The sequence below is a fragment of the Stegostoma tigrinum genome, chromosome 2, assembly GCF_030684315.1.
Source record: "Stegostoma tigrinum isolate sSteTig4 chromosome 2, sSteTig4.hap1, whole genome shotgun sequence".
NCBI lineage: Eukaryota > Metazoa > Chordata > Chondrichthyes > Orectolobiformes > Stegostomatidae > Stegostoma > Stegostoma tigrinum.
The window spans coordinates 62911004-62923031 of NC_081355.1; the positions used below are offsets into that span (position 1 = coordinate 62911004).

At 46.7% G+C, this 12028-nt stretch overlaps 1 protein-coding gene across 2 annotated transcripts in view; it reads left to right on the forward strand.

Annotated features, from left to right (window-relative positions):
* nek10 (NIMA-related kinase 10) overlaps positions 1-12028 on the forward strand; it is a 239310-nt gene that overhangs the window by 14431 nt on the left and 212851 nt on the right. For both annotated transcript variants that reach the window (XM_048523358.2, XM_048523368.2), the window contains exon 2: positions 3748-3855. In XM_048523358.2, coding sequence (XP_048379315.1) covers positions 3782-3855 — 74 coding nt within the window. In that variant the 5' untranslated portion in view covers positions 3748-3781. The remainder of the gene's footprint in view (positions 1-3747; positions 3856-12028) is intronic.

A 12028-nucleotide genomic window follows, 5' to 3' on the forward strand; every position in this document is an offset into this window, starting at 1 on the left:
AGGAGAGCGTCAAGTTCCTAGGAGTGACGATCACCAAAAATCTGTTCTGGATTACCCACGTTGATGCGATGATCAAAAGGCACAACAATGCCTATTCTTCCTCAGGAGGCTAAGGAAACTCAGCATGTCAGTAAGGACTCTCACCAATGTTTATAGATGCATCATAAAAAGCATTCCATCTGAATCATATAGAGAGTTATGAACACAGCCCTATCCATCATGCAAACCAGCCTTTCATCCATTGATTCCATCAACGTTCACTATTTTGAAAAGGCAGCCAACATCATCTAAGACCCCTCCCACCCCAGTTGTAATCCCTTCCAAACTCTTCCATCAGGCAGGAGATACAAAAGCTTAAACACACGTACCAGCAGGTTCAAGATCAGATTGTTCCCTGATGTTAGAGATAATGGGAACTGCAGATGCTGGAGATTCCAAGATAATAAAATGTGAGGCTGGATGAACACAGCAGGCCAAGCAGCATCTCAGGAGCACAAAAGCTGACGTTTCGGGCCTAGACCCTTCATCAGAGAGGGGGATGGGGGGAGGGAACTGGAATAAATAGGGAGAGAGGGGGAGGCGGACCGAAGATGGAGAGTAAAGAAGATAGGTGGAGAGGGTGTAAGTGGGGAGGTAGGGAGGGGATAGGTCAGTCCAGGGAAGACGGACAGGTCAAGGAGGTGGGATGAGGTTAGTAGGTAGCTGGGGGTGCGGCTTGGGGTGGGAGGAAGGGATGGGTGAGAGGAAGAACCGGTTAGGGAGGCAGAGACAGGTTGGACTGGTTTTGGGATGCAGTGGGTGGGGGGGAAGAGCTGGGCTGGTTGTGTGGTGCAGTGGGGGGAGGGGATGAACTGGGCTGGTTTAGGGATGCAGTAGGGGAAGGGGAGATTTTGAAACTGGTGAAGTCCACATTGATACCATATGGCTGCAGGGTTCCCAGGCGGAATATGAGTTGCTGTTCCTGCAACCTTCGGGTGGCATCATTGTGGCAGTGCAGGAGGCCCATGATGGACATGTCATCAAGAGAATGGGAGGGGGAGTGGAAATGGTTTGCGACTGGGAGGTGCAGTTGTTTGTTGCGAACTGAGCGGAGGTGTTCTGCAAAGCGGTCCCCAAGCCTCCGCTTGGTTTCCCCAATGTAGAGGAAGCCGCACCGGGTACAGTGGATGCAGTATACCACATTGGCAGATGTGCAGGTGAACCTCTGCTTAATGTGGAATGTCATCTTGGGGCCTGGGATGGGGGTGAGGGAGGAGGTGTGGGGACAAGTGTAGCATTTCCTGCGGTTGCAGGGGAAGGTGCCGGGTGTGGTGGGGTTGGAGGGCAGTGTGGAGCGAACAAGGGAGTCACGGAGAGAGTGGTCTCTCCGGAAAGCAGACAGGGGAGGGGATGGAAAAATGTCTTGGGTGGTGGGGTCGGATTGTAAATGGCGGAAGTGTCGGAGGATAATGCGTTGTATCCGGAGGTTGGTAGGGTGGTGTGTGAGAACGAGGGGGATCCTCTTGGGGCGGTTGTGGCGGGGGCGGGGTGTGAGGGATGTGTCGCGGGAAATGCGGGAGACGCGGTCAAGTTCCCTGATGTTATTTGACTTCTGAACGGATCTCTCAAATTTTAAATCTCGTCTGGATCTTGCTTTTTGTACACCTTCTTTGCAACCATAACTTTGTATTCCTTGCTCTATTCTATCACTGTACGATCTTTGTATGGTATGATCTGCCTGTACTGCACGCAAAACAAAACTTTTCATCAGTTACATGTGACAATAAAAAAATCAAATCAAAAATCTAGTAATAGTTATTGTTTTCATTTCTTCTTCTTTTGCCCCTTATATATTTAATAATTTTATGGTGCTATTAATGTGCCCTACTGTGAAGACTGATGCCAAGTCTTTATTCAACTCTTCTGCCGTTTCCCAGTTCCCAATTTTTATTTTCCCAGTCTCATTTTCTAAGGGACCTATGCTCACTTTGATTTCTGTCTTCCTTTTTATATAGTCAAGAATCTCTTGATCTCTGTCTTAATATTACTTGCAAGTTTATCCTCAACGTTTATTGTCTCCCCCCTTATTATGCTTCTGTCCTCTTTTGTGGACTTTTAAATTTTTCCAAACCCTCTGGCTTACCACTATTCTAAGCCACATTTTTTTTTCTTTTAAACTGATACTACCCTTAACTTCACTGGTTAACCATATTGGGATTGTTCCCTTCCTAGAATCCTTCCTAACTGGAATATGTTTTTGCTGTGAACCAAAAACTATTTTGCTATTATTTGTTAGCCCTCTTTACTGCCCAACCCTGTACTCAGCCCACTCCAGCCTTTCCTTTGTAATTACCCTGTGTTCCTAAGATGCTACTTGGCCTGCTGTGTTCATCCAGCTCCACACTTTGTTATCTCTTATTTAAACTTAACCCACTTGTTTCTGACCCAAGTTTCTTACTCTCAAACTGTATGCTAAATTTTATGGCATGATGGTCACTGTTTCAGAGGAGAACATTTATTCTGATATCATTTACTAAACCTGCCGCAACATATGTCATTAGAGTCCAAATAGTGTGATCTTTGGTTGTTCAAGGAAACTGTCCCAGGTACACTCTATGAATTATTTCTCTTGGTTTTCTCTGTCGATGTGATTATGCCAATTTACATGAAGTTATCCATGATTAAGCCTCTGTTACATGCCCTTAATATCTGCTAATATATTCTCTGTCCCATTACATAGCTATGACAGTGGATGTATACACTGCTTGTACCAGTGTCATCTTGATTTTGTATTTCCTACTCTCACCCCTATGAATTCTACATTTTCCAACTCTCAATAATTTCTTGCTGACAGGCCTGAAACAAAAACAGAAATCACTGTAAAACTTCAGCAGGAACCCTGTAGTTCTGAAGAAGGTTCACTGGACCTAAAATGTTAGGTTTGCTTCCTGTCCACAGATGCTGCCAGACCTGCTGAGTTTCTCCAGCAATTTCAGGTGATGTTTTGGATTTCTAGCATCTGCAGTTCGTTTTTTTTGTTTAGTGAATCATTCAGAGGTCAGTGGTCAAAAAATATTTGAAGGAATTTCTGACTAAATTTTTAACAGCCTTTCTAAGAAAGGAGATAAAATAGATTTAACCCATAAGGTGAGTACACTTGCAGTACAACTTGTGCATTTGGAAGAGTAGGTCCCCAGCAAGCTTACATGGTTAATTGCCAGTGAACAGCCCAAGCCCCGATCTGAACTCTTTTGCATTGTCCTTCCTTCACTTGTAACACATAGCTCCATGACCTCTGAATCCTCCAATTCTCCCTTCCTCCATTCTAAATACTATTGACCACAGTCAACCCTCATCCTTCCTTCTCTTTCTCTTTCCCCACCTCCACTTTGACGGTTGCCTCTTTACCTCCGCCATAACCAAGCCACAACCCCATTTCTGCCCTTCCTTTGTGCACTTTCTTCCCCCAACCGAACAACGTAATCTTTTCCATCTCCCAAACTACAGCATTGACCTTTTTGACTTGTTTTCCTTTCTCATGGATGTAACATATCCTGTATCCCTCCACTCCACTTTTGATCTCTCTTCCTACCTGCCAAGCTATGATATTTTGAGTGAGGTGCCAGCACCCTGTTAGCGCCATTGCCTTGAAAAGGAAAGGGCATAGAACTGTGAAGAATAAAAATAGGTTTTTAAAAAAAAGTTACAGTATAGAAATAGTTTGAATTTAGATTGTATTAATATTTGAACTTGTTCGTCTTTCTGCAGGAATGTTTTAACTCTGTCTCACTGAAGTTATAAAATGCTTGAGCAAGACAAGAAGACCAAAGTTGCAGTGAAAACGGCAGATGCCAAACTCAAAAGAAGTCTAGACAAGTATGTTATTCTATTATAAAAGAGTGCTTTTCATGAACCTTCGATGTTTACAAGAATTTAACTGTGTTTGTAACCCATAATAAGAGGTTGTGATCTTGTATTCTTGTATTAAAATTATAGAATAGAAATTTAAGGATGCTTTTGTCACTACTTTTGACTTTGCAAAAAAACCCATACACTTTGAGTAAATCTCCGTAGTGTTGTGTATTAAAAGTGGATGATTGAGAAGCTCAGTGTATACTGCTTTCATATTAGAGATAACAAAATTAACATCAGTGTACAGCATAATATCAGTTGTCAACATGAATTTAACATTACTATGTGCTTTTGTAATATTGAACCATGAAAATCGGTTCAAGAAAAGCTGCTTGTTTACAACACGTGGCTAATTAGCTTCTTTATAACAGAATTAAAGTTAAAGGAGGTTAATTTTTGAATTTATTACACTAATTTAAGAACATTCCCCATGATTTTCCTGTAAATGTAAGTTGGCACTGCATCCCCTAACAATGCACACTTGGAAAATTATGCAGCAGTAATCTGGTTTAAAAATGGTGTTGTTTTTGTCATAAAGTGATACAGCATGGAAACAGATGCTTTGGGCAACCAGTCCATGCTGACTTTGCTTCCAAACTAAATTAGTCTCACCTGTCTGCCCATATCCCTCCAAACATATCCTATTCATGAACTTATCCATATCTTTTGTAACTGTACCTGCATTCACCACTTTCTCCGGCAGTTCATTCCACACAAGTACTATTCTCTACGTTTAAAAAGTTGCCCCTCATTTCCTTTTAAATCTTTCTCTTTTCACCTTAAATATATGCCCCCTAACTCCCCTGAAGTAGGGAAAACCCTAGTCATTCACCTTATCTACATTCCTCATGATTCTATAAACATCAATAAGGTCACCCCTCAACCTCCCCAGTGGAAAAAGTCCTGGTCTTTCTAATCTATTTTTATGTCTCAAACTCTTTATTTCCAGCAACATCCTGGTAAATTCTTTCTGAACCCTCTCCAGTTTAATAATTTGCTTCCCATTGAACCTTCAGACTAATCTCACTTAAAGTAAGATGTCCCCGGATGAATTGTTTCACTTATCAGAATTGTGTGTTAATATGGAAATTGTACTAATACGCTGCTAAACTTTATTCGTGAATTAGTGTTGCATCATGATATCACCCAATGTCACATTGACCTAAGTATCCTGTTGGGCTTGATTAAGTCAGTGGTTGGATGGCTGACATTTGATGCAGAATGGCCATTCAGCCCCTTGAGGCTGTTACACAGGAAGAGGGTGAGGGGAGACAGGCGCAAACGAGGCGATGGCCTAGTGGTATTATCGCTGGACTGTTAATCCAGGGACCAAGATAATATTCTGGGACCCAGGCTTGAATCCCGCCACGCAGATGGTGGAATTTGAATTCAATAAATATCTGGAATTAAGAACCTAATGATGACCATGACTCCATTGTCAGACAAACCCATCTGGTTCCCTAATGTCCTTTAGGGAAGGAAACTGCCATCTTTACCTGGTTTGGATTACATGTGACTCCAGACCCACTGCAATGTGGTTGACTCTTAACTGCCGTCTGGACAATAAATGCTGTCTAGCCAGCGATGCCCTCATCGTATGATTTAAAAAAAAGAGGACAAGGCGAGTCAATCTTGTATCAGAGATAATGGGAACTGCAGATGCTGGAGAATCCAAGATAATAAAATGTGAGGCTGGATGAACACAGCAGGCCAAGCAGCATCTCAGGAGCACAAAAGCTGATGTTTCAGGCCTAGACCCTTCATCAGAGAGGGGGATGGGGTGAGGGTTCTGGAATAGATAGGGAGAGAAGGGGAGGCGGACCGAAGATGTAGAGAAAAGAAGATAGGTGGAGAGAGTATAGGTGGGGAGGTAGGGAGGGGATAGGTCAGTGCAGGGAAGACGGACAGATCAAGGAGGTGGGATGACGTTAGTAGGTAGGAGATGGGGGTGCGGCTTGGGGTGGGAGGAAGGGATGGATGAGAGGAAGAACAGGTTAGGGAGGCAGAGACAGGTTTGACTGGTTTTGGGATGCAGTGGGTGGAGGGGAAGAGCTGGGCTGGTTGTGTGGTGCAGTGGGGTCAGGGGACGAACTGGGCTGGTTTAGGGATGCGGTGGGGGAAGGGGAGATTTTGAAGCTGGTGAAGACCACATTGAAACCATTAGGCTGCAGGGTTCCCAAGCGGAATATGAGTTGCGGTTCCTGCAACCTTCGCGTGGCATCATTGTGGCATTGCAGGAGGCCCATGATGGACATGTCATCTAAAGAATGGGAGGGGGAGTGGAAATGGTTTGCAACTGGGAGGTGCAGTTGTTTGTTGCGAACCGAGCGGAGCTGTTCTGTAAAGCGGTCCCCAAGCCTCCGCTTGGTTTCCCCAATGTAGAGGAAGCCACACCGGGTACAGTGGATGCAGTATACCACATTGGCAGATGTGCAGGTGAACCTCTGCTTAATGTGGAATGTCATCTTGGGGCCTGCGGTTGCAGGGGAAGGTGCCAGGTGTGGTGGGGTTGGAGGGCAGTGTGGAGCGAACAAGGGAGTCACGGAGAGAGTGGTCTCTCCGGAAAGCAGACAGGGGTGGGGATGGAAAAATGTCTTGGGTGGTGGGGTCGGATTGTAGATGGCGGAAGTGTCGGAGGATGATGCGTTGTATCCGGAGGTTGGTGGGGTGGTGTGTGAGAACGAGGGGGATCCTCTTTGGGCGGTTGTGGCGGGGGCGGGGTGTGAGGGATGTGTTGCGGGAAATGCGGGAGACACGGTCAAGGGCGTTCTCGATCACTGTGGGGGGAAAGTTGCGGTCCTTGAAGAACTTGGACATCTGGGATGTGCGGGAGTGGAATGTCTTATCATGGGAGCAGATGCGGCGGGGGCGGAGGAATTGGGAATAGGGGATGGAATTTTTGCAGGAGGGTGGGTGGGAGGAGGTGTATTCTAGGTAGCTGTGGGAGTCGGTGGGCTTGAAATGGACATCAGTTACAAGCTGGTTGCCTGAGATGGAGACTGAGAGATCCAGGGAGGTGAGGGATGTGCTGGAGATGGCCCAGGTGAACTGAGGTTGGGGTGGAAGGTGTTGGTGAAGTGGATGAACTGTTCGAGCTCCTCTGGGGAGCAAGAGGCAGCGCCGATACAGTCATCAATGTAACGGCGGAAGACATGGGGTTTGGGGCCTGTGTAGGTACGGAAGAGGGACTGTTCCACGTAACCTACAAAGAGGCAGGCATAGCTGGGGCCCATGCGGGTGCCCATGGCCACTCCCTTAGTCTGTAGGAAGTGGGAGGAGTCGAAAGAGAAGTTGTTGAGGGTGAGGACGAGTTCGGCTAGGCGGATGAGGGTGTCGGTGGAGGGGGACTGGTCGGACCTGCGGGACAGGAAGAAGCGGAGGGCCTTGAGGCCATCTGCGTGCGGAATGCAGGTGTATAGGGACTGGACGTCCATGGTGAAAATGAGGTGTTGGGGGCCAGGGAATTGGAAGTCCTGGAGGAGGTGGAGGGCGTGGGTGGTGTCACGGACGTAGGTAGGGAGTTCCTGGACCAAAGGGGAGAAAATGGAGTCCAGATAGGTGGAGATGAGTTTGGTGGGGCAGGAGCAGGCTGAGACAATGAGTCGACCAGGGCAGGCAGATTTGTGGATTTTGGGAAGGAGATAGAAACGGGCCGTGCGGGGTTGGGGAACAATGAGGTTGGAGGCTGTGGGTGGGAGGTCCCCTGAGGTGATGAGGTCATGAATGGTGTTGGAGATGATGGTTTGGTGCTCGGGTGTGGGGTCATGATCGAGGGGGCGGTAGGAGGTGGTGTCGGAGAGTTGGCGTCTGGCCTCGGCGATGTAGAGGTCAGTGCGCCATACTACCACTGCGCCACCCTTGTCTGCGGGTTTGATGGTGAGGTTGGGGTTGGAGCGGAGGGCTGCCCGTTCTGCAGGGGAGAGGTTGGAGTGGGTGAGAAGGGTGGAGAGGTTGAGGCGGTTAATGTCTCGACAGCAGTTGGAGATGAAGAGGTCAAGGGAAGGTAGGAGGCCTGGGGGTGGTGTCCAGGAGGAGGACTTGTGTTGGAAGCGGGTGAATCTCTCTAGTCTGTTATATAGGAGCAGGGACGAGGTCATTCAACCCCTCGAGTGTGTCCACTGTATTGAGAGACTGAAGGTTGGCAACGCTGTACCGGAAGACTGGTGATTACATATCATGAGAGTACACTGTACTCTAATACTCAAGATTGTGTATAGAGAGAGTACACTGTACTCAGAGATTCGAGATTGCGTAGAGAGGTGCTACACTGTAATGCAAGACTGAAGATTGGGTACACAGAGCTGGGAGATGGGAAATTGCATGCTGAGGTATTGCACAGTACTGAAAATCTATAGATTGAACCCACTATGCTAGGAAATTAGTGTTGACAATCAAGATACACTTTACTGGAAGACTAGAGATTGTGCACAGAGATGTTACACTATACTGAGAAACTGGTAATTATATGTAATGATATATTGAGAATACACAGTACTGTAAGACTGAAGATTGTGACCAGGGAGAGTACATTGTACTCGGAGACTGGAAATTGTTTGCAGAGATGCTACATCGTAATGTGAGACTGAAGGTTGGGTAACTGTGCTGGGAGACTTGGGTTATATGCTAAGAGGGTAAATTGTATTAGAGATTGCAGGTTGACTTCAGCAAAGCTATACTGTACTGTGAGACTGTAACTTGTGTACAGGGAGTTTGCACTGTGCTGTGAGACTGGGAATTGTATACAGAGAGAATACACTGTACTTGGAGACTGGAGACTGCGTAGAAGGTGCTACGCTGTAATGTGAGACTGAAGATCATGTACACTGTACTAGGAGATCAGAGTTGTACACAATGAGGATACACCGTACTGTGAGGCTGAAAATTGTGTACAGAGAGGATGCGCTATACTGTGAGACTGGGGACTATATACAGAGAGTGCAAGTATGCTGTACTGGGAGACAGGACATTGTATGCAGAGAGGTTACACTGTTCTGGGATACTGGAGGTTGTATACAGACAGGATATACTGTACTGCAAGACTGGAAATTTGTACAGAGATGGTGACATTGTGTACAGACAGAGTATACTGTACGATGAGACTAAAGATTGGGTACACTGTTTCGGGAGACTGGGATTATGTACAATAAGGGTACACTGTATTGGGATACTGGACGTCGTATTCTGAGAAGTTTCACTATTCTGGGAGACTGGAGGGATTTTTTGATTGGCGTAGACTTAGAACATAGAACATAGAACATAGAAAAGTACAGCACAGTACAGGCCCTTCAGCCCACGATGTTATGCCGTGGAATAATCCTTATCCAAAAATAACCTAACCCACATTCCCCTCCATTCACTGCTGTCCATGTGCGTGTACAGCAGTCGCTTAAATGTCACTACTGACTCCGTTTCCACGACTACCACTGGTAAACTATTCCATGCGCTCACAACTCTCTGGGTGAAGAACCTCCCTCTGACATCTCCTCTAATACCTTCCTCCTAACACCTTAAAACTATGACCCCTCATGGCAGTCAGTCCTGCCCTGGGGAAAAGTCTCTGGCTATCAATTCTATCAATGCCTCTCATTACCTTGTACACCTCGATCAGGTCACTTCTCTTCCTCCTCTCCAGAGAGAAAAGTCCGATCTCAGTCAACCTCTCCTCGTAGACAAGCCCTCCAGCCCAGGCAGCATCCTGGTAAATCTCCTTTGCACCCTCTCCAAAGCCTCCACATCTTTCCTATAATAGGGCGACCAGAACTGGACACAATATTCCAAGTGTGGTCTCACCAGGGTTTTGTAGAGCTGCAGCATAACCTCGCGGCTCTTAAACTCGAATCCCCTGTTAGTGAAAGCCAAAACACCATATGCTTTTTTAACAACCTTATCCAGCTGGGTGGCAACTTTGAGGGAGCTGTGCACTTGAACACCAAGATCCCGCTGTTCCTCCACACTGCCGAGAATCCTGCCTTTAATCCTTTATTCAGCATTTAAGTTCGACCTTCCAAAATGCATCACTTCGCATTTATCCTCTGAACTCCATCTGCCATTTCTCAGCCCAGCTCTGCATTCTGTCAATGTCTCGCTGAAGCCTGCGATAGCCCTCGATACTGTCAACAGCACCTCCAACCTTTGTGTCATCAGCAAACATACTAACCCACCCCTCAACCTCCTCATCCAAGTCATTTATAAAAACTACAAAGAGCAGAGGCCCAAGAACAGAGCCCTTTGGGACACCACTCAGCACTGACCTCCAGGCAGAATATTTACCATCTACAACCACTCTCTGCCTCCTGTCAGCCAACCAATTCTGAATCCAGACAGCCAAATCACCCTGTATCCCATACCTCCTGACTTTATGAATGAGCCTGCCGTGGGGAACCTTATCAAATGCCTTGCTGAAGTCCATGTACACCACATCCACTGCTCGACCCTTGTCAACCTGTCTCGTGACTTCCTGAAAGAACTCAATAAGATTTGTAATGCATGACCTGCCCCTCACAAAGCCATGCTGACTCCCTTTAATCGCGCTATGCTTTTCCAAATAGTCATAAATCCTATCCCTCAGAATTCTTCCCAAAACCTTGCTGACCACAGACGTAAGACTGAGTGGTCTGTAATTTCCAGGGATTTCCCTATTCCCTTTCTTGAAAAGAGGAACAACATTTGCCTCCCTCCAATCTTCCGGTACGACTCCCGTGGAGAGTGAGGAAGCAAAGATCTTCGCCAGCGGCTCAGCAACCTCCTTTCTCGCTTCTCGGAGCAACCTAGGATAAATCTGGTCTGGCCCTGGGGACTTATCAATCTTAATGTTTGCCAAAATTTCCAGCACATCAACTTCCTCAATCTTGATCTGTTCAAGCCTGTTTTCCCGATCCTCAAAGTTCTCATTCACAACAAGGTCCCTTTCCTTAGTGAAAACCGAAGCAAAGGCTTCCCCCATCTGCTCAGACTCCACGCACAAGTTCCCTACGCTGTCCCTGATTGGCCCTACCTGCTCCCTGATCATTCTCTTATTCCTCACATATGAGTAAAATGCCTTTGGGTTCTCCCTAATCCTTCCTGCCAAGCCTTTTTCGTGCCCCCTCCTAGCCCTCCTCAGTCCACTTTTGAGCTCCTTCCGAGCAAGCCTGTAATCCTCTAAAGCTGTGCTGGACCCATGCTTCCTCCACCTTACGTACGCTGCCTTTTTCTTTTTGACAAGAAGCACCTCTGTACCCGTCATCCAAGGCTCCTTAATCTTACCCCTTCTTACCTGTCTCAGAGGAACAAATATATGCATCACTCGCAACAACTGCTCCTTAAACAGCCTCCACATGTCTGCTGTGCCCTTTCTCTGGAACAATTTCTCCCAATCTGTACTTCCCAACTCCTGCCTGATAGTGTCATAGTTTCCTTTACCCCAGTTAAATATCTTTCCCTGGTAACTGCTCCTTTCCCTTTCCATGGCTATGGTAAATGTGAGGCTGTTGTGGTCACTGTAGCCAAAGTGTTCTCCTACCACGAGATCTGACACCTGTCCTGGCTCATTGCCGAGCATCGAATCCAAAATGGCCTCTCCCCTCGTCGGCCTGTCCACATACTGAGTAAGGAAACCCTCCTGAACACACCTGACAAAAACGGCTCCATCCAGACCATCTGCACTAAGGAGGGTCCAATCAATATTGGGAAAGTTGAAGTCACCCATAACAACAACCCTACTACGTTTGCACTTTTCAACAATCTGCCAGCCAATGAGTTCTTCGATCTCCCTACTGCTATTTGAAGGTCTGTAGAAAACCCCCAGTGAGGTGACTGCTCCCTTGCTGTTCCTAACTTCCACCCATACTGACTCAGTCGACAAACCTTCCTCGGCAACCTCAGCACATACCACCTCAGTAGATGAGTCCTCATCAAAGGTTCTTTCAGCCACCGTTATACTGTCCTTGACCAACGAAGCCACACCTCCCCCTCTTTTACCACCTTCCCTGACCTTAATGAAAGATCTAAACCCTGGAACCTGCAACATTCATTCCTGACCCTGCTCTATCCATGTCTCTGAAATGGCCACAACATCGAAGTCCCAGGTACCTATCCAAGCTGCAAGCTCACCCACCTTATTCTGGATACTCCTGGCATTAAAGTAGACACACTTCAA